Raw genomic sequence first — 22,956 nt, 5'->3', positions numbered from 1 at the left:
TATAGTTATATTTATAGTTTTCCTTAGTTATGATAAAAGATAAAGTAGATATAAATATTGTAACTGTAATTCTTGCTTGATACCTGTTTTATCACATGTAATTTTACTATGTTAGATTTCAAACCTTCCTTTTTTTATTTAAACAGAAAAGGGGAGGTGATGTGGGATGTATGCTGTGAATATCATTGGTTAATAAAGAAACTGATTTGGGCCTATAGCAGAACTCTAGGGAAGCAGAGTTAGGCAGGGAAAACGAAACAGAATGCTAGGAGAAAGGAGGCGGAGTCAGAGAAAAGCCATGGAGCCACCAGAGTCAGACACATGGTGATATACAGATTAATAGAAATGGGTTAAATTAATATGTAAGAGTTAGACAATAAGAATCTAGAGCTAATGGGCCAATCCATGATTTAATTAATATGTCTTTTGTGTGATTATTTTGGTTTTGGGCTGCTGGGATGAACAAGTGGCCCTCTTTCTCCAACACTCTGCCTAGCCATATCCCTTCTTGTCTCCACCTCCTTGGTGCTGGGATTAAAAGCATGTGACTCCTAAATATTGGGATCAAAGGTGTGAGTCACCTGACACTGTTTCTTTTTGAGACTGGATCAGTCAAGTGAAGCTCAGGGTAGCCTTTAACTCACAAAGATCCATCTGCCTCTGCCTCCAGAGTGCTGGGATTAAAGGTGCATGCCATCACTGCCTGGCTTCTAAGGCTAGCTAGTAGTTTAGCCTATACTCTGATCTTATGGTAAAATCCACAGATTCAGGGAAGCCAGGTGACAATGATGTTTCAAAAGCAGATTCATGAATATCCCTTGAAAGGGGAAATATAATAGATATTGAGGATGAATTGAGTACAGGTAGGAATGGCAAAAGGTGGGAGGACTATGGAGGGAGAGAGTACTGGGAGCAACAATTGGACTAGGGACACTTCAGTGTAGTAAATAGGGGCGGCGGGGCTGCGTCCCCAGCACCCCGGCTGCCCACATGGCTAGCTTATGCTCCGAAATAACAACACACAAACTGTATTCATTTAAACACTGCTTGGCCCTTTAGCTCTAGCCCTTACAGGCTAATTCTCACATCCCGATCAACCCATCTCTAATAATCTGTGAGCACCGGTCTTACCGGGAAAGATTCAGCATGTCTAACCTGGCGGCTTGCTTCATCGCGTGCGTCTGCCTGGGAGAGCAGAACATGGCATCTCTCTGAGGCATCTGCTCCCGAGAGGAGAGCTGTGGAGTCTGAGCTCACTTCCTCCTCCTCCCAGCGTTCTGTTCTGTTTACTCCTCCCACCTATCTTCTAATCAATGAGGGCCAAGCAGTTTCTTTTTATTTAACCAATGACCTTCCTCCATCACTTCAGTGGCATGGTAGAAACACAGTGCAATGGGAACTCCTCAATCATCAATTAGGGTGATGCTAGCTAAGATTCCTAATAATAGAGGATATGGATATGGAGTCTGAATCAGCCTTCTCCTAAGACTTATAGTAGCAGGATTTAGACACTAACCTAGCTGCAAAAATTTTCACCTATAATTTTTCCTGCCAACAAGATGTGCCATGGTAAATTGGCACAGAATAAATGGGAGTGACTAACCAGTAAGTGGTCCAGTTTAAGACCCATGTTATGAGAGGAAACATACCTTTGACATTCAGGAGGAAGGAACACCAGAAGCCAAATGGCCTGAAGACCTATCAGAGAACCACACAGGTCAGAAAAATATAAATAAAATGATGCCTAAGGTGTCGGTTAGACTCCATCAAACAACTGATAAAAATAGATGCAGAGACCCACAGCTAAACATTAGGGAGAGTGCAGAGAAAAATCTGTTTTCAATTAAAAAAGGAATCTAAGGGATGAAATATTGATATAACAGTGACTCTTATCTAATGCTTTCTAGAATCACACTCAGAAGGCAGTGGATAATATCAGTGAGTAACAAAGATCCACTTTCCTAACTGAACTACTTTGCAAAACTCCCTTTTGCAAATAAAATTATTATGGAGTATGGTCTATGATGTGGGTTCAGTTGTAGGGATACATTTTGTAATATTAGTATCAATATAATATATTTTCTAGATGAAATTAAGTAAAAGTCCCAGTATTGCCTTTATGAAGAGATTTTCTTCTTGCAAAGAACACTTATCAGGGCCTTTTTCATATCTCTGTTCCTCAGGCTGTAGATAAAGGGGTTCAGCATGGGAGTTACCGCTGTGTACATCAAGGCTATCACAGTCTCTTTCACAGTAGAGTTATTAGTTGATGGACATAAGTAGACGCCAATGACTGTCCCATAGAACAGTGAGACCACAGACAGGTGGGAGCCACAGGTGGAGAAGACCTTGTAGATTACATGAGTAGATGAAATTCTTAGGATAGAACAGACAATTTGTATATAGGACACAATTATCAGTAAGAATGGGATGACAATAACAGGCCCTGCCAAAATAAATATCATTAGTTCATTAATAAAAATATCAGAGCAGGCCAACTTGAGCAGAGCAGATATGTCACAGAAAAAGTGGGGGATCATGTTGTCCTCACAGAATGACACTCTAGCCAGGAGTAATGTGTGCAACATGGAATGCAGCATGGTAAGTATCCAGGACAACAGTGCCAGACTCACACAGAGCTTGGGGCTCATGATGCTGGTGTAATGAAGGGGGAAGCAGATGGCCACATAGCGGTCATAGGCCATGATGACAAGGAGAAAGTTTTCCATGTTTGCAAAAAACATGAAAAAATACGTTTGTGTCAGACAACCGACATAGGAGATGGATGGAACTTGGCTCTGCATGTTCTTCAGCAACTTTGGTGTTGTGACAGAGGCAAAGCAGAAGTCAGAGAAAGACAAATTACTGAGAAAGAAGTACATGGGTGTGTGCAGATGGGAGTCCAGTAGAATGAGGATGATGATGATGAGGTTCCCCAGGACGGTGGTGAGGTACATGGCCAGGAACAGGACATAGAACAGGTGCTGATATTCTAGGGGTGTGGGCAGGCCCCGGAGGATGAAAGAAGAGATGACAGTCTGGTTTTTCATTATCATTCTTATCATCCACTATCCTAAGGATAAAATATTAGGACACTTTTAAATTTAAAAAACAGTGAACACATATTATGGATATATTTCTACAAAAACAGATATGACAATGATTATAGTGACTTATCCTCAAACTCCAAATGTCTGTAATCATGATAAACATCAAGGAATTTTTCTCGACCTTTCCATTCCTCATCTTTTCCAATAGAAATTTATGCATTTTTGTACTGAGAGTCAGATGTACTAATGTTTCTCTCTCCTGCTACCTGTTCAACAGTTGTTTATTTGTAATTTACTATATGCTGTTTTGTATATTGATGTTATTGAAAAATCTGATAAACTTTGTTATAATTTTATATAAGTTTCAAGTAAAACATTCATACTCCAGTACCTTAGATTATCATTTCAAACTCAGATGTGTACGTCTCTGTAATGTACAGATGTCTGCTTCACTATTTACTAACAATCTTTCCACTCCATGTGTGACAGGCATCAGGAGAGCAAAAGCTACAAGAGAAATTCATGGTTTTGCTCTCTTGTCTTCCAAAACATTTCCCATTCTCCTCCCTCTCCAGTCTCTCATTGGATAGTAAAAGAAATTCCAGTTTGCATCAGAAATTTCTAAATTTGATCCATTTATTTTTTTTCTTACCTTGAATGCCTGTCACACATTATACAGAGTCTCCCCTTCATTCTCCTACTATTTTATCCATTCCTTTCTCTGAGATTATATTCATATATTAGAGTCACATCTTGTCTTTACTGGAACACAGAAGTAATTTCAATTCATGTCCATATTCTTATGTCTCTTGACCTTTCTGTTCTCCTTCAACATGCTTCATTTACACATTTAATAGAGGAGTTCCATCAACTCTTGTCTGATTTATTCTTCTCATTACCACTATTGCTCTAAGGATGAATAAAACGTTCCTATCAGGGACAGAAACATTGTTTAATTGTCTCACATATGCCAGTGGTATATCCCCCTAGGGCCTCACAGTGACACTAGAATTCCTCTTTTCATCGATGCTGGGGTTAAATTTTTCCCTTCCCCTTTTTAGAGTTGCTCATCTAATATATTATCACTTCCTTCCATTTTCTCCCTTTTCATTTTGTTCATCCACATTCATATGTAAAGGGTATTAGTTATCACATACACAGCTAAATTTACCATCTCCACATACTAAGTAGGACCCTCATCTATGTACCACAGCATTCTATATGTATCCAATGCTCTTATTGTCTTATTTTCTGCTTTAAGCTACCTTCACATCAATTGTAATCTACATGCACTAGAGGTCTTATGTGGCTTCATTCTGTTTGGTCATTTAAAATCTTTCACAATCTCTAACTAGGGTCAGTACCTGTCACGATGTATGACTTTTCTAGTGAAAATTTTTGCCTGGTGCTAAAAACTGATATATATATTTCGTCAACCTATATGGTAGAAAATTCCCCATTTCAATGGAAAAATTGACTAATTAGCATTAAATTTTACATGCTATAATGAGCATCAGAGATTTAATGTAGTATATGTGCAGTGTTAGGACTAATTGTTTGTATTATGCTTCCATAATACTGATAACTCCAAGTCATATATGTATCCTCTAATCCACAAAATGCCAATAATTTTGGTACAGAAAACAAAGAAGATGAATAAAATTTATCAATTATAAAAAAGAAGGAATAAAATTACTTTGAAAACTTCACCTAAGTTATTCCTCAACTGACTATCCTCTTTGTGATGGTTGTTTCACAAATCAAGTGTGTTGAGCCCAATACCAATTTTGGAAATATTATAGATGGTAATAATATATTCTATAAATGTCATTAAAATTTGCAGATTTTGTGTAAAAAAAACTAACACTTCATAACATGAGCTTCATTTAGTCAGATGAAATTATTAGGGCAAGAGAAAAATACACTACAGAATTTTTTTTTTCATTTTTACCTTAGATAGAAGTCTATAACCTCTACTCTTCTCAGAGTCCCCAATATTCTAGACAGTTTTCAAATGTCCACCTTATCAGTCCTTAATCTATTCAGTCAGTATCCTAAATCTCATGCATGTGCACGCACACACACACACACACACACACACACACACACACACACACAGGACTTGCCTCAGACATGCAGTACCCCTGATTTTTCTTAAACACTAGTATTACAGGTATGTACCACCAACCCATTTCTGCTTTACCTATAAGTGGATAGTACCTTTGTGTTGTGGAGGCATGTGTACATAGATCACAATCCAGAGAAATCATCATCAGCTGTTACCAATGATGGGCTAAGAGAGTACATATATTATTTAGATGCTAATCCAACCATTCTCAAATTAAACAGCACCTAGAAATAACAAAGGATATATTTCTAATAGTTGGTTCACCTGAATATTATTTAGAACTATGTAGAAGAACTGGTTTTCGTTATAGAGATATCCTTTTATGTGAGCACCTCTATATATTATATCTTCCTTGATGGACTGCACTTAGGAACAAACACAGATGTAACCATTAAAGCAGAGATTTGTGAACTTTTACAGATAAAATGGATCATCATCTTGGGTATGACACTGTTTAGAATTTGCTAAGACCCTACAGTGGAAACTATAGTAAAGCATTCAGCACTAGAACAGTGAACTCCATCTCCCAGTGCTATTCTTGAATTGAAATGTTATGGTATTGAGAGAAAATTACATAATGAGTAATTGTGATGAAGCCATCAATACAAAAGCTGTTATGATCATGAAACATTCACAGTGTAATAAATTCTTGGAAGACAGTGAAAAGAAGAATGCTACTATACCTTGAAAGCTGTCCTGCATGGCACTCAAAATTCATGTGGATTGGCAACAAGACAACAGTTTATTTTTCTGAATGTACTCAGCTCTGCTGAGGCTGAGTGATAGTTTCAGGATTAGGATCCTGCTCATCTCTATTTTATCTGCAAACACAGGAACTAGAGGCTGCTCTACTCATAACCTATCTGCTCATCCCTCCTCACATCCCTCTGTGACCACCCGTGGGCCTTAAGGGCCCTGCACCCCTTAGGAGACCAGATAGTGTATAACTCATTAAAGACAGTAATTATCCACTTCCTCCCTAGGACAAATTTACCTCAGAGATCTCTAGTGGTGACCAATTATAGTCATTGATCACTCCTTCCTACACTAAGGGGAAGGCAGAATTTAAAGAACAACAACAAACAAAATAAATAAACATATGTGTGATGCGGGTTCCCCCTCTGTACTATGAATATGTCTTATTATCATTGTTTAATAAAGAAACTATTTTGGCCTATGACAGGACACAATATAAGTTGGCAGGAAAACTAAACTGAATGCAGGCAGAGTCAGGCAGATGACATATAACTACTGAAGGAGAAAGATACCAGGAAATTACTGGCAAGCCACAGCCTCATGGCGATGCACAGATTAATATCAATGTTTTAATTTAAGATGTTAGAGCTAGCTAGAAATATGCCTGAACTATTGATGAGACACTGTTGTAATTAATATAGTTTCAATGTGTTGGGAAGCCATTTACATATTCAGTCCCAAGAAAACTAAAAAAGAGGAAAGATGCATACCCATTGCCTGTTCAAGTAATGAGCAGGCTTCTGCTTGACTGGAGCCTATATTATTAAGTGGAGAAGTAAAGTAGTTGATTAGAAGACCCCCCTAAGTTATCAGACATTATTTGCATTGCTAGTGACTTAGTCTTTCACAAAACAAATTTATGCAAGATGCCATGGATAATTTTGAAAGTTTTGGCTGTTATCCTCACCTTTAATGGCAGTGCCATCTTCCCAGCCCATCCTACAGCAGTTTTTAGAGGGATGAAACTGTAGAAAATCATACACACTATGATAGCTTCCAAATACAGCATTCCAACTCAACATGAATGACTAAAAGTAAAAGGATTTGAATAAATATGCACAATATTCTGGGAATTCATCAGCCAGCATTCCAGTGTGCCAAGGAAAAGGGCAGGAATATGGTGTTTTTTTTTTCTTTCTTTACTCTTTTTGAGTCCAGTCACCCAGCTCCCAAATAAATCACACATGAAGGCTTTTTCTTAATTATGAATGCTCAGGCTTAGCTTGCCTTGTTTATGTCATCTTATCTTAACCTAAATTATTATATCTACCTTTTGCTTCAGGGCTTTTTCCTTTTCTATTCCTGTACACATTTTATTTCCTTCTTACTTTGTGTCTGGCTGTGTAGGTGGGTGACTGGACCCAAAAGCCCTCTTCTTCCTCTCACTTTCCTAGGTCTAGCTTCCTGCTCCTCCCATATTTCTCCTTCTATTTATTCTCTCTACCTGCCAGCCCCACGTATTCTTTCTTCTGTGAAATTCTTTTTTAGACCATCATGTCTTTCTTTATTGATTTTTATTGAGCTCTACATTTTTCTCTGTTTCCCTCCCTGCCTCTCCCTTCCCCTTCAAGCCTTCTTCAAGATCCCCATGCTTCCAATTTACTCAGGAGATCGTGTCTTTTTCTATTTCCCATGTAGATTAGATCTATGTATGTCCCTCTTAGTGTCCTCATTGTTGTCTAAGTTCTCTGGGATTGTGATTTGTAGGCTGGTTTTCTTTGCTTTATGCTTAAAAACCACTTTTGAGTAAGTACATGTAATAATTATCTTTCAGTGTCTGGGTTACCTCACTGAAAATGATGTTTTCTAGTTCCATCAATTTTCCTGCAAAATTTAAGATGTCTTTATTTTTTTCTGCTGTGTAGTACTCATTGTGTAAATGTACCACATTTTCCTTATCCATTCTTTGACTGAGGGCATTTAGGTTGTTGACAAACAATGCTGCTATGAACATAGTTGAGCACATGTCCTTGTGGCATGGATTGAGCATCCTTTGGATATATATCCAAAAGTGGTATTACTGGGTCCTGAGGAAGGTTGTTTCCTAGTTTTCTGAGAAATCGCCACACTGATATCCAAAGGGGCTGTACAAGCTTGCATTCCAAACAGCAATGCAGAAGTGTTCCCTTTTTCCTACAACCTCTCCAGCATAAGTTGCTATCAGTATTTTTGATCTTGGCCATTCTTACAGGTGTAAGATGGAATCTCAGAGTTGTTTTGATTTGCATTTCTCTGGTGACTAAGGATGTTGAACATTTCCTTAAGTGTCTTTCAGCCATTTTAGATTCCTCTGTTGAGAGTTCTCTGTTTAGGTTTGTACTCCCTTTTTAAAAATTGGATTATTTGTTCTTTTGATGACCAATTTTTTGAGTTCTTTGTATATTTTGGAGATCAAACCTCTGTCTGATGTGGGGTTAGTGAAGATCTTTTCCCATTCTGTAGGCTCTCATTTTGTCTTGTTGAGCATGTCCTTTGCTTTACAGAAGCTTTTCAGTTTCAGGAGGTTCCATTTATTAATTGTTTCTCTCAGTGTCTGTGCTGCTGGGGTTATATTTAGGAAGTGGTCTCCTGTGACAATATGTTCAAGTGTACTTCCCACTTTCTCTTCTATAAGGTTCAGCGTGGATGGCTTTGTTGAGGTCTTTGATTCATTCCATAGAAAAAACGTCGCCCCCAGGACAGCTGGAAGTAATTCTAGAAGATGATATCCCCTCTCCAAACAAAGTTTGTCCTCAGGGTTAGGGATATCATTTAGGGGTCAATTATAACTGATATAGGGTTGGGGGTTGGGGGAAATTTTATAGGCTTAGGGATATCTTTGAAAAAAATGTGGGTGAAATTGGATGGGATAATAGACTGGTATGAGCTTACCCATACTAATAATAGTGAGTAATAGAGTTAATACCTGTGAGTTATTAATTATAGGCAATTGCATTGGTATAGATTCTTGTATATTGATACAAAGTTAAATTATATTGAATATTATATGCATGCATGCTTCTACCTCTGCCTAAAACATTTTTGTATATTGATATATATTTACCATATTGCATTGTACATTTCTACCTCTGATAAAATACTTAAACGTTGTTTACATTTTGAAGTCATTGTCCTCATTTGTTACACAATTGTTTATTATATAATATTCTAATATGAAGTCTTTGTTTTTAATTTATATAGGTATTAAGGATTATAGATCAATAGTCATTTATGTTTGTCATACATATAGTTAGACTAATCAGGTTCTTAAGATACATAGAGATTATATTCTGCGTAGATAGTTAATCTTTAACTACTTCAAAGCACTGTAGAAAATGGCATTTAAGTAACTTAGGGTTCTGTTGAAGTGAGACACGATTGCTCCTGGCAGCACTGATCTTTTTCAGAGAGAATGCTGAGCACCAAAGACACTCCACTTGGAGCTTGTTTTCTTCTTGGCAAAAACTGGCCTTTGGGCAAAGAAATGCCCATGCCTCAACCACTGACAAGATACATAGTATCCAGAAATGAATAAGCCAGACTGTCAAATCTTGCCAAGACAGAGTAAGACAGTTTTGAAAAATTGCTTGCCTTTGAAAATAGTCTGTCAGTTATTCTAGGCCTTAGCCAAAGTTGGTTGATTCAACGTTGCAAATGAGACTTTGGGTGATTGCTCAGGTAGCCAGTTGTCTCTGTCATTTGTTGCTTGTTTTGGAAGTTGCTTGATTGTACTTCCTGCTTAGTTAAGTAATATTATTTCCCTTCTCCAATCTTTGATGGGGTTGAAGACTAGATAATTGTAGTTACTTTTCTTTCATGACTTGGCCAAGTTATTTATCTTACAAGTATTAAATTAGTTAGGATAGGATAATTATTCAATATTTTGTTCTTATTGTATATAATTTTTATTAGGCTTAGAACTCTCTTATTTAAACAAAAGGGGAAGTGCTGTAATAAGTCTTACAGCTAGTGGTTACCCGCCTACTGGGGCTTGGCCTTTAGACCATATTTGCCCATGTAGAGCCTGCGTTAGTCCCTTTCCTCCTTTTTGCAAGCTGCTCGTTCAGATTGTTGGATTGCTGGGTTTGATTTCTGTCCACTGTTCAAGCAGAGAATTCTGATTTGTGAGTTTACCCCTAAATAAGTATCTATTTCTCAATTCTGAGCTATTGTGGGATTTCTTTTAAGCGTCTGTTCATCACTCATCAGCTAAGGAAATTCAAATCTAAACTACTTTGACATCTCATATTATTCATCTCAGGATGGCTAAGATCATTAACACAAGTAACAGTTTATATTGGTTAGGATTTGGAGCAAGAGGAATACTCATCTATTGATGAAGGGTGTACAAACTTATATAGCCACTTTGAACATCAATATTTCTGTTCTTCATAAAATTTTGACTTCATCTCCCTCTAGACCCAGGTATACCTCTCTTACGGATATACTCAAAAGACATTGTATCCTATCACAAGGATACTTGCTCAAGTATATCTGTAGTGGCTTTATTCACAATAGCCAGAAACTGGAAACAACCTAGATATCTCTAAAATGAAGGATGGGTAAAAAATATGGTATATTTACATAATTTAGTGTCATTAAGTATTGAATTGGCCACTTGCCTTCTTGAACCACAACACGTTTCCAGTGGAGGAATTGGGACACCAATCTATCCACATAGCATTTGACCCAAGCTTTATGACTGTAAGATATGTTCTGACAATGGTGGTTTAGAGTTTATGTGATTGGCCAACCAAAGACTGGTCTAACTTTAGGTTTATGCCAATAGAGAGAGCCCATTATCTGCCTGGATGGCTAGGAAATGGAAGTTAAATGGCTCAGAGACCTAGGATAGAGCCAAGCAAGATCTAACCCCCAGTAAAATTATTCCGAATGGTAGTCTGCTATACTAATAGACTGGTATCTATCTCAATTGTCATCAGAGAAGCTTCCTCTGGCAGCTGATGGGAGCAATGCAGAAAGCCACACACAAATTTTAGGTGAAGCTTGGGGAACCCTGCAAATGATGGGGAGAAAGGACTGTAGGAGAGAGTGGATTGAAGACATCAGAGAAACATGCCTGACAAATCCACTAAGTAGCTCTTATAGGGGTTCATAGAGACTGAACCAGCAATCATGGAGTTGGCATGGGTCTGCTTGAGGGACTCTGCATACATGCTGTGGTTGATTAGCTTAGGGATTTTATGGGATTCATAACCGTGGTAGTAGAACGTTTCTGACTCTTTCTTTCTCCTAATGAGTTGTGTCTCAGCCTCGATATGAGGGTTTGTGCCTAATCTTATTGCATCTTTTTATGCTGTGTTCCCAGGAGGCCTGGTCTTCTCTGAAAGGAAATAAAGAAGTGGATCTTTGAGAGTGGAGGGGTGTGGAAGGGGCTTGGATGAGTGCAGGGAGGGGGGGCTGTGGTCTGGATGTACTGTATGAGAGACAAAAAATAAACAAAAAAAGATTACTGAGCATCAATATAGTTTCATGATGTATCATTTTTTCATATTTAAAAAGTATACTATAGTCAACACAGAAATTTTTATAAAGTCAGAAAACATTGGGGTAACAAGAATGTATGAAAGGGAAGATTAAATAAATCAGTGGCTCTTACCTAATGATTCTAGAATCACACATGAAAGACAGATGATGTCATCACTGAGTCACCAAAGCTCCATTCCCTAACTGAACTACTTTGAAAAACTCATACTTACAGTTGAAATACTATGTAGTATGTTAGTGAATGTGTGTCTCCTTTCAGAGGTATATTTTATAATAGTAATATCAATATATTTGCTAGATAAATTTAATTAAAATTCTTAGTGTTATCATTACAAGGAGATTTTCTTCTTGCAAAGGACCCTTATCAGGGCCTCTTTCATATCTCTGTTCCTTAGGCTGTAGATGAATGGGTTCAGCATGGGAGTCACCACAGTGTACATCATGGCCATGGCTGTCTCGTTTATAGTGGAGGTATTAGTTGATGGACATAAGTAGACACCAATACCTGGTCCATAAAACAGTGAAACCACAGACAGGTGGGAGCCACAGGTGGAGAAGACCTTGTGGATAACTCGAGTAGATGAAACTCTCAGGATGGAGGAGACAATTTGTACATAGGACACAATGATGAGCAAGAATGGAATGACACTAAAAAGCCCTCCAATGACAAATATTATTAATTCGTTAATATAAATGTCAGAGCAGGCTAACTTGAGCAGAGCAGTTATGTCACAGAAAAATTGGGAGATCACATTGTTTTCACAGAATGACAATCTAGATAGCAGTAGGGTATGCAACATGGAATACATCATTGTAAGTATCCAGCAGAACACAATCAGAAACACACAGAGTTTGGGGCTCATGATGCTGGTGTAATGGAGAGGGAAGCAGATGGCCACATAGCGGTCATAGGCCATGAGCACAAGAAGGAAACTCTCCATGTCTCCAAAAACCAGGAAAAAGTACATTTGTGTCAGACAACCCACATAGGTGATGGATGGTTCCTGGCTCTGCATGTTCTGCAGCAATTTGGGCATTGTGACAGAGGAAAAACAGAGGTCAGAGAAGGACAAGTTGCTGAGAAACAAGTACATAGGTATATGGAGATGGGAGTCCAGTAGAATGAGGATGATGATGATGAGGTTCCCCAGGACAGTGGTGAGGTACATGGCCAGGAACAGGACATAGAACAGGTGCTGGTGCTCTGGTGGGATGGGCAGGCCCAGGAGGAAGAACTGTGAGATGACAGATTGGTTGCTCATCATTTTTTGATTCCAGTATCTTAATGAGAATGTTTCAGGGTTCCTTAAAATTCAAAATAAAATTGAACATATATGTAGGGTGCATATTATCTAACAATGAATTTGTTATAGTAGTAGTTATAATCTAAAATTCCAAATGTCTGTAATTATTACAAGCAGTAATAATTTTTATCAACCTCTCTCTAACAGGTTTCTAATCCTTTCCTTTCCTAGACACTTCTATGAATTTCTATTGAAATACAAAATGAACTAATGCTTCTCTCTTCTGCTATCTGCACATCCTGGATATCTTTGTTTCTTTGGACTTTTTTGTGTGTTATGTTGTATATTGATGTTCTAGAAGAATTTGGGTGAGCTTTATCATCATAACTTTACATAAACTCCAAGATAATCTTATATACTCTAATGCCTTAAATTACCATTTCAAACTCAGGCATGCATTCCTCTGTATCATTCAGATTTCTGCTCCACTGATAGTTAATTATCTTCATTCCATTGTGCATATGACAGTCATCAGGAGCTCAAAAGCCACAAGTAAAATTTATATTTTCATTTTGTTGTCCTATAAAGAAATTCTCATATTCCTACCTCTCTTATATCCCATAGCACTGTGAAAGTAATTTATGTTCCGTCAGAAATCTATAAATTTTGATACATTTTTCCTTACCTCAAACTGCTGGCATACATTATACATTTTCTTCCCTCATCCTATTTCATCCGCCTTTTTATGTGATATCATGTCCATATATCAGGATCATCTTTCATCTTAACTGGAATGCAGAAGCAGACTCAGTTCATGTTTATGTTTTCATGTCTCTTTATGCTTCACTTCTCCTTCCACCTGCTTTATTTACACTGCGTCATTCTAACAGAGGCATTCCAACGTCTCTCACCTGATTTATTCTTCAGATCACCCCTACGACTGTGAGGATAAGGACAAATCTCCTATCAGGCACACTAACCCCGTTTTATTATCTCATGTGTACCAAAGATATATCCTTACATGGTCTCAAATTTACACTTGATTTCTTTCTTTATCACTGCTGTGGTTAAAACTCTTCACTTCCCAATTTTAGAGTTTCTCTTTTACATGCCTATTACTTCCTCTCCCTATCCTTCCTCTTCATCTGGTCCATCCTCATTCATATGTAAGGGATATTCCTTACGATATATATAGCTAAGGCTTCCCTCTCTCCCCATACTAAATAAGACCTTGACCCATGTTTCATAGCATGCTATACATAACCCCTGCATGTAATATTTTGATGACTACTTTAATCTGTGTTCACATTGATTGTAAACTATATGTAGGAAATATTCATGATTTCATTTCATTCTGTTGTTTACAACCATTCCTAATCACAAACTATGACAAGTACCTGTCCTGATGCATGAATTTGGGCAGTGAACATTTGTCACCTGGTGCTCAAACTGATACAAATTTCTTTAACTTCAGAGGTAGATAAATCCCATTTAAACTGAAAGACTTGACAGTTATCTCTAAATTTTAAATTCTACAATGAGTGCCAGAGATCTCAAGTTGTATTTCTACAGTATTAGGGTTAGTCATTTGTATCACACCTCAGTAATACTGATAACTCCCAATCATATCCAAATGCTTTAATCTTCAAAAGGTTATTGATATTGGTACAACAGAAAGATAAATTAAAATTTTTATAAGCTATATAAAAGAAGCTCAAAATTAGTTTGGAATCTTTATTTGAGTTTTTCCTCAGATTCCTGTACTGTATGTGATGGTTATTTTCTGTATCAAGTAAGTTAATCCCAACATCAATCTTTGAAAAATATTAGTTGCTATAAAGACATCCTATAAATGTCATTTAATCTATAGATTTTGAATAAAGTAACTAACACCTCATAAGATGATGACCTTCATGTAATCAGAAGAAGGAATTAAAAGAAAATGACAGTTCATTGTAGAAAAAAATTCACATTCTGCCTGGATACAAGTCTGTATCTTCCACTATTCTCAGAGACTCCAATATTCTAATCAGTTCTTCAAATTTTGGCCTTAAAAGCCTCTAACACTAGACAGCCTATGTACTAAATCACATGGATAGGCATGAACACACACACACACACACACACACACACACACACACAAGTGTTAATGTGTGATACTTGACAACCCTTGCTAATGATCTATCACGTCTCAGAGTTCACAAAATAGAAGCGTCAAGAGATCTAATCAACTTTCATTTAAGGAGAATAACTGTATCTTCACAGACTGACAGTTTTCAATACAGTTGAATTCAGAGTTTGAACACTTAGACATTGTAAATTAGCATTACATAGAGGAAAACTTGAAGGAAAAATACCACACATCATTTAAAAAGATGTTCTCCATATCTTCTAAAACTAGCCTCAAACATGCAACACTTCTGAATTTGTTTCCTAGCAATGGCATTATAGGCATGTGTCACCATACACAGCTTCTCCTCCTGTAAATGAACAGTGCCTTTGTGTTGGGTGGGGATGTGTGCAAAAATCAGAAGACAGAGAAATCACCATCAACTATTATGACTGATTGCCAATGGACTTTATATCTTCTTTAGATATGAAGCCCACAGTTCTCAAATCAAGCAACACATAAAAATCCCAAGGGATATGTTTCTAATACTTGGAACACAGCATATCATTTAGGATTCTGTAGCAGCACATATTCTTGTTGAATAGCTTTCATTATATATTTTACATGAACACCCAGATAATATTAAAGTAATCCTTGATGGACTGACCTTAGGAGCAATCTCAGATGTTACCACTAAAACAGATCTGTGATCATGTGCAGATAAAATTGATCATCATCTTGGGAAGGATATTCTTCAGAGTTTTCTAAGACCCGATAGGGAAAGTATAGTAAGCAAACCTTCAGCATTACACCAGTTAACTCCATATCACAGAGCTGCGCCTGTGTTGAAGTGATGCGATTGTGAGAGAAAATTCCATATTGAGGAGTAGTGATGAGCCCATCAGTATAAGGGTGGTTATGTGTCGACCATGAAACAAATATTTGTACGGTGTGGTGATGTCTTGGGAGACAGAGAAAGAAGAATGTTATCATACCTGAAAAACTGTCCTGCACCACACTGGAAATTCATATGGACTGATAGCAAGACAACAGCTTATTTTGCTGTTGTTTTGCAACTCTACTGAGGCTAAGTCAAAGTTTCTGTTTCACCACACTGCTCACCTTTATGTTATTTGCAGTCACAGGTAATAATGGCCCTGTCCTCATCACATAATACCTGCAGCATTCCTAGTCACATCCCGCTGCTGCCATCTCTGGGCCATAGGGGCTCTGCATCCCATAGGAGTCCAGATCCTGTATAGCTCATTAAAAACATACTTATAATTCAGGACCTTTCTAAGACCAATTTGCATCCAATATCTCTAGTGGAGACAAATTATCATCACCAATTACTCTTTCCTACACTTAGGGAAGGTAGAATTTAAACAACAACAACAACAACAAACAAAACCAATAAACAAATAGCAGAAACCAAAAAGACAAATAAAAATCATGGAAAGATGCATATTCATTGCCTGTTAAGATAATAAACAGGGTTTCTTCTCGACTGGATCCTACTTTCTTTGGGAAAAAGTAAAGAAGGGTGACTGAATAACCACCCAAAATTATCAGGCCTTATTCTGATTGTGAATGATTTAAAGTGCATAACCCAGCAAAACTTTACAGACAAACCCATCAGAACTTTCTATATTTTTGTATTTGAACATAGCCTTTATTATCTGATCTGGCTTTTCAGCCCATTCAACAGTTTTTTTTAAATTTTTAATATTTTTCTTTTTTGTTTCCCTATTTTCTTTTTATTATATTTTTTATTATTTTATTACTTTTAAAATTACCAATCCAAATTTCCACTCTCTCCCTTCCTCCCACCCCCTCCACACACTCTCTCACCCTTCCCTCTCCAATCCTAAGAGAGGGCAAGGCACCCTGCCCCTTGGAAAGTCCAAGGCCCCCCCTACTACATCTAGGCTGAGCAAGGTATACATCCAAAGATAAAAGGATCCCAAAAAGCCAGTACATGCAGTAGAGACAAATCCCAGTGCCACTGTCAGTGGTCCCTCAGTCTGCCCCAATTCTCAATCACATTAGGATTGAGTTTGATACCATGCTCTTTCACTCCAGTTTAGTTGGAGTTGGTGAAGTCCCATTTGCTCAGACAAACTGTCTCAGTGGGTGAACCCCTCATGGTCTTATGTTCCCTTGCTCATATGTTCCCACTCTCTCACCTCCTCCCATTCCCTCCACATACCCATCCACCATACCCCCATCCAATCTTCAGAGAGGGTGAGGCATATTGCTTTGTGGAAGGTCCAAGGCCCTCCCTACTATATCTAGCTCGTCCAAGGTATACATCCAAAGATAATAGGTTCCCAAAAAGCCAGTACATGCAGTAGTGATAAATCCTGGTGCCACTGCCAGTGATCCTTCAGTCTGCCTCAGCCATGCAACTGTCAACCACATACAGAAGGACTACTTTCATCCTATGCTTGTTCTTTCCCAATCCAGCAATAGTTGTTGAGCTCCCATTAGCTCAGGTCGACTGTCTCAGTGGATGAGCCCATCATGGTCTTGACTTCTTTGCTCATATTCTCATTCCTCCTACTCTTCAGCTGGTCTTTGGGAGCTCAGTCCAGTGCTTTAATGCAGGTCTCTGTCTCTGTTTCTGTCAGTTGCTGGATGAAGGTTCTATGGTGATATTTAAGATAATCATCAGTCTGACTACAAGGAAAAATCATGATCAGACCCCCTCTTCTCTATTTCTTATTGTCTTAGCTGGAGTCAGCCTTGCAGATTCCTGGGAATTTCTCTAGAGCCAGGTTTCTGCTAACCCTATAATGGTTCCCTCAGTCAAGATATGTCTTTCCTTGCTCTAATCTCTGCCCTTCCTCCATCTCAACTATCCTATTCTCTCAAGTTCTCCTCAACCATTCCCTTCTCCTCCTCTTCCCCTTCCAGCTTCCCTTCTCCCTTTAGCCCCCATGCTCCCAATTTTTGTCAGGCGATCTTGTCTGTTTCCAATTTCCAAGGGATCTCTATATATTTTTCTTAGGGTTCATCTTATTACTTAGCTTCTCCAGGATTATGAACTATAGGCTCAATGTTCTCTGTTTATAGCAAGTTTCCACTTATTATGGCTTATGCTGGAAAGGATGTGGGAATGCAAACTTATATAACCACTTTGGAAATCAGTATGGTGGTTTCTCAGAAAATTGGGAATCAACTTACCTCAGGATCCAGCAATACCACTCTTGGGCATACCCAGAAGATGCTCAATCATACTACAAAGGCATTTGTTCATCTACATTCATAGCAGCATTATTTGTAATAGCCAGAACCCGGAAACAACCTAGATGCCCCTCAGCTGAAGAATAAATAAAGAAAATGTGGCATGTTTATACATTAGAATACTACTCAGTGCTAAAAGACAATGATATCTTGAATTTTCCATGTAAATGGATGGAATTAGAAATCACTATCTTGAGTGACATATCCCAGACCCAAAAAGGTGAATATGATAAAAAATTATTAAGAATTTTTTAATACAATGCCTAAACTAGCCTTTCCCTGTAATCCAGATTGATGATTACCTTAGTTTTCAGCATAGAACCTTCAACCAGCAACTGATGGAAGCAGATACTGAGATCTACAGCAAAGCACTGGGCCAAACTACCCGAGACCAGTCCAGAGAGGGAGGAGCAATAATAGAGCAAAGGGGTCAAGACCATGATGGTGATTACCACAGAAACAAATGATCTGAGCTAGTGAGAGCTCACTGTTCCTGGACTGATAGTGGGAGAAGCTGAATAGGACCAAATTAGGCCCTCTGAATGTGGGGGTCAGTTGTGAGGCTTGGGCAGTCTGTGGGGCCACTGGCTGTGGGACCAGGATTTACCCCTAATACTTGAACTGGCATCTAGGAGCACATTCTTTTTGGAAGGATACCTTGCTCATCATAAATATAGTGGTAGGGCCTTTGTCATGCCTTGAAGTTAAGTGTCAGACTTTGTTGACTCCTCATAGGAAGTCTAACCCGTTCTGAGCAGTGGCTGGAGGAGTGGGGTGGGGGGAAGATGAGGAAAGTGGGAGGAGGGAAGAGTAGGAATGGTTCCTAGTTGTCTTGTGGCTAGGATTTGGTGCTTTCATCCAACAGTTTTTAAACAGAGTGTGTAGAAAATCACACACACTGCGAAGGCTTCCAAGGACAGCATATTAGTTCAACATGACTGAGTACCTCCAAAAACCTTCCTGCAGATATGCAATCTGGAAAATTTAAGCTTTGTCAGTCAACTCTCTATGTGTGCCAGTATATGAAGTCAGGAATATGGCATGTATATGATATGTTTGATGTTTCTTTAAGCGAATTTCAAAGCAGCCCATGCTCCTATGCTTATTCACCAGTTTATCTTCTTACCTTTCTAGGAAAGGCTTTATTGTATCTACGACTACCACCATTACTTCAACCCCTTTCCATGTATGTTAGATCACTTCCTAAGGCTATGTTCTATGAGTTTAGCATTGACCACAAGCCACAGATGGCATTTATAATTCCTTCATTCAATTAATCTTGACCTTGATAATCATTGTTTGGATAAAATTCTGATAATAATAATGAAACATATTTTTTCTACTCCAGGGAATCTTGATCCTTATTGGTCTAACCTTTACTGGGCTCTTAGAGATGATTAACTTTTTTCTTTTTCTCAATTTAAAGGATTTATTCATTTCTTTTTAAGAATCTCCATCATTTTCATAAAGTTGATTTAAGGTATTTTACTTGTGCTTCATCTCTGTTGAAATTTTAAGGGCTTGCTGTAGTGTGATAGTTTTTCTCCAGTGGTGACTTATTACCCTGGTTGTTGTTGATGGTATTCTTACACTTGTGTCAAGGCATTTATATTTTGGGTGTGAATATTGGTCTAGGTGCCAATTTCTGAGTTTGTCTTTGTTGAATGTGTGTTTTGTTCCTTGATTTCTGTTTACTTTCTGGTTTTCTGGTCTGTGGCTTGGAGTTTTGACATCAGATGTAGTCTGTGGGTCTGCAAGAAGTCTTCATGCAAGTTCGGGCCTGGACTTCTGATATTTATTATGGTCTTTGCTGGAGCTGGGTGTTTCCATCAGATTTGGGTCTTGCTCACCATGATAAGGAGGGGGAAAGGGGATCAGCGATAGTGTTGGGGGAACACTAAGAGAGTGGGGAATAGCTGTAGATGGGCAGCCTAATTGGAATTCTGGTGGCCAGTCTGTTCTCTGATCTACAGTGAATCTCTGCCTGTATTAATTTACTTGTTCTTCTCACTGGTGTGTTCTGCATCTGAGCAAGGGATATACACCCCTATTGAGTATGGGGACATAACAGTGGGGGAAGGCAGTAAAAAGAGAAGGGATGGTAGCAGATTGGGTCTTTGGGAGCTCAGCTGAGGTGGTGGGAGTCTTCCACTGGAATCTGGGAAGCCTATTTGTTATTCTGACTGGTGTGTCCTAAACCCATACAGGGGATGTCTGTCCATCTATTTCTGTCTTTTAAACTTTGTTTTTCACATGTGGAGGACAATGAATCAATTTTTATATTGTCTGTTGTCTGTCTTTTCCCTGATAAATTTGTTACACCACGACAAAAGGCTTCCAGAGTTTACCCATTACAATAGTTGGTGTTACTTTAACTAGATGAGAATGCCAACAATAAAATTTCTTAAAACAATAGCCATTAAAACTGGCACAATTAAAAATTCTATGATGTATCATGCACTTTGGTAAATATATATGTACAGAGAAGTTGTTGTGTATCTCACTGGGTGGGAGATGATATCATAATTCAAGAAACAAGATAAGGTCAAAGAGAAAACTCTGTGACAACAGAGTTCAAAGTGTGCATGCTCTTGTTGAACTTTATACGGAGGATCAAGTGGAGATGTTTACCAGGTTGTGAGGAGCCCTAGGGTAAGATAGGTTTCTCCAGGATGGATGTCAGAGGAAGTCAGCAGAGGTCAGCAGAGTACAAAGGAGTGGGTTTGTATGTCTTCCCCTAACAAGTACAATGGAGGGAACATATGGACCAAGGTTATTCCATGCCATAGTGAGGCAAGGAATGTGAAAAATAAATAATACAAAAAATAAAGTAAAATTCTTCTAAAATAAAGAAAGATACGAAATAGTGGAATTGGCCAGGCAGTGGTGACACACGCCTTTTAACCCCAGTACTCAGAAGGCAGAGACAGGCAGATCTCTGTGTATTAAAGGCCAACCTGATTTACAAAGTGAGTTCCAGGACAGGCAGGGCTACATATTGAAACATTTTATTGAATAGAACCAGAGAAAAGAGTATCTGTCTATGATCTCATATATTTACAACCATTGTCCTTCCGTGTGAGATGGGAAGTCATTGAAATTCAAATTATTCAGTCTGTGAGCAGAATCTTCTTTATTTACTTCAGAGTGTCATGAGATTAATACAAAACCATCTAAAATTAACAGCAGTTTATAGTAAACTAGGAAATATACATGAGGTTTTACCTGCTTCTATTTTTCTTTCTTTCCTTCATCTTAGAGAAGTGAATTGAACGGCTCCTGGTTTTTAGTTAATTTCAAATTAAGATAAAATTATACAAATGACAATTATACAAAGCAATTTCCCTAAACTTGTTTAGGTACAAGACTAACCAGGAAAAAAATCAAGATATGAAAAAATTATGTTAAAATCAATGTGGGAGAATCTGTAGGAAAAGGAAAGTGGATGGTGGAGAGAATTCACCATTATTGAGTGCCATGAATCCATTACTTAAACTATTTTTACTGATACATCAGTGAACATGGAGATCAGGGAAAAATGATAAAATGTTACAGCAACTTAAGAATGTAAAGAATAAAGGTCATATTAGTTAATACTTCTTCCAAACACATTTCTGGGTTTATTTATGGAAGGTAAGAAGGAAGATATAGCCAGATATCAAAGACAATCCTATTTTAACTACTCAAGTAAAATATCTCTCTTTTGTGTATTTTCTTTTGAGACAGGGTTTCTCTGTAGCTTTGGAGCCCATCCTGAAACTAGCACTTGTAGACCAAGCTGGCCTAGAACTCACAGAGATACACCTGCTTCTCCCCCTGATGTGTTGGGATTAAAGGCATGTGCCACCACCACCACCTGACTCTCTTTTGCATATTAAACAGTTGTGTATCATGCACTTTCATGTAGTTCCAATTATGAAGGATAAGATCTGACCTAAAATATTAACATTATTGCATTTATTTCATAAAATTAAGTAGAAATGCCAAATGCTGTCATTACAGAGAGATTTTCTTCCTAGAGATAACTCTTCTTAGGGCCCCTTTTATGTCTCTGTTCTTCAGGCTGTAGATGAAGGGGTTTAGCATGGGAGTCACCACTGTGTACATCATAGCCATGAGAGTTTCCTTCATAGTAGAGTTGTTAGCTGATGGACATAAGTAGAGACCAATAATTGTCCCATAGAACAGTGAGACCACAGACAGGTGGGAGCCACAAGTGGAGAAGACCTTGTGGATGCCCTGGGTAGAAGACATCTTGAGAATGGAGGATACAATTCTTGCATAGGACATCACAATGAGTAAGAATGGTATAATAACAGTGAGTCCACTACTGATAAATATCATCAATTCATTTTCATAAATATTTGAGCAGGTCAGCTTTAGGAAAGCAGAAAGGTCACAGAAAAACTGGAGAATCACACTGTTTTCACAAAAAGACAATCTAGCCACAAGCAGGGTGTGAATCATGGCTAAGAATATTGTCAGCATCCACAGTGGCAGCAATAGACAAGCACAGAATTTGGGGCTCATGATGTTGGTGTAATGAAGAGGGAAGCAGATGGCCACATAGCGGTCATAGGCCATGACCACAAGAAGGAAGCTCTCCATATCTCCAAAAACTATTAAAAAGTACATTTGTGTCAGACAATCTGCATAGGGGATGGATGGGTCCTGGGTAAGCATGTTCTGCAGCAATTTGGGCATTGTGACAGAGGAAAAGCAGAGGTCAGAGAAGGACAAGTTGCTGAGAAACAAGTACATGGGTGTGTGCAGATGGGAATCTAGTAGAATGAGGATGATGATGATGAAGTTCCCCATGACAGTAGTGAGGTACACGGCCAGGAACAGAACAAAGAACAGGTGTTGGTGTTCTGGAGGGATGGACAGGCCCAGTAGGAGGAAATGGGATATGCCAGTGTGGTTGTTTTCAGTCAT

General features: G+C 38.3%; 3 protein-coding genes across 3 annotated transcripts; all 3 read right to left on the bottom strand.

Moving 5' to 3' along the window:
• Nucleotides 1-343: 343 nt before the first annotated feature.
• On the bottom strand, nt 344-3,056 carry LOC121456516 (olfactory receptor 1468-like; the record flags this gene model as incomplete). The annotated part of the gene is made up of 2 exons (XM_041664742.1): nt 2,130-3,056; nt 344-352 (listed from the first exon to the last, which is right to left on the bottom strand). Coding segments are annotated over exons 1-2 (936 nt in total), but the record flags the coding sequence as incomplete, so codon positions are not given.
• An 8,694-nt stretch (nt 3,057-11,750) lies between these two features.
• LOC121456492 (olfactory receptor 1468-like) lies at nt 11,751-12,686 on the bottom strand. The gene has a single exon (XM_041664684.1). The coding sequence runs from the start codon at nt 12,684-12,686 to the stop codon at nt 11,751-11,753; it is 936 nt and encodes a 311-aa protein (XP_041520618.1).
• A 9,331-nt stretch (nt 12,687-22,017) lies between these two features.
• On the bottom strand, nt 22,018-22,956 carry LOC121456755 (olfactory receptor 1496-like). Its single transcript, XM_041665187.1, has one exon. It carries the CDS (start codon nt 22,954-22,956, stop codon nt 22,018-22,020), a length of 939 nt encoding a protein of 312 aa, XP_041521121.1.

Source organism: Microtus oregoni, unplaced genomic scaffold (assembly GCF_018167655.1).
Source record: "Microtus oregoni isolate MIOR12 unplaced genomic scaffold, Mior012 000015F_ref0000493, whole genome shotgun sequence".
Classification (NCBI taxonomy): domain Eukaryota; kingdom Metazoa; phylum Chordata; class Mammalia; order Rodentia; family Cricetidae; genus Microtus; species Microtus oregoni.
The sequence above is the reverse complement of the archived record's forward strand: the minus strand, read 5'-3'. Positions and strand labels throughout refer to the sequence as shown.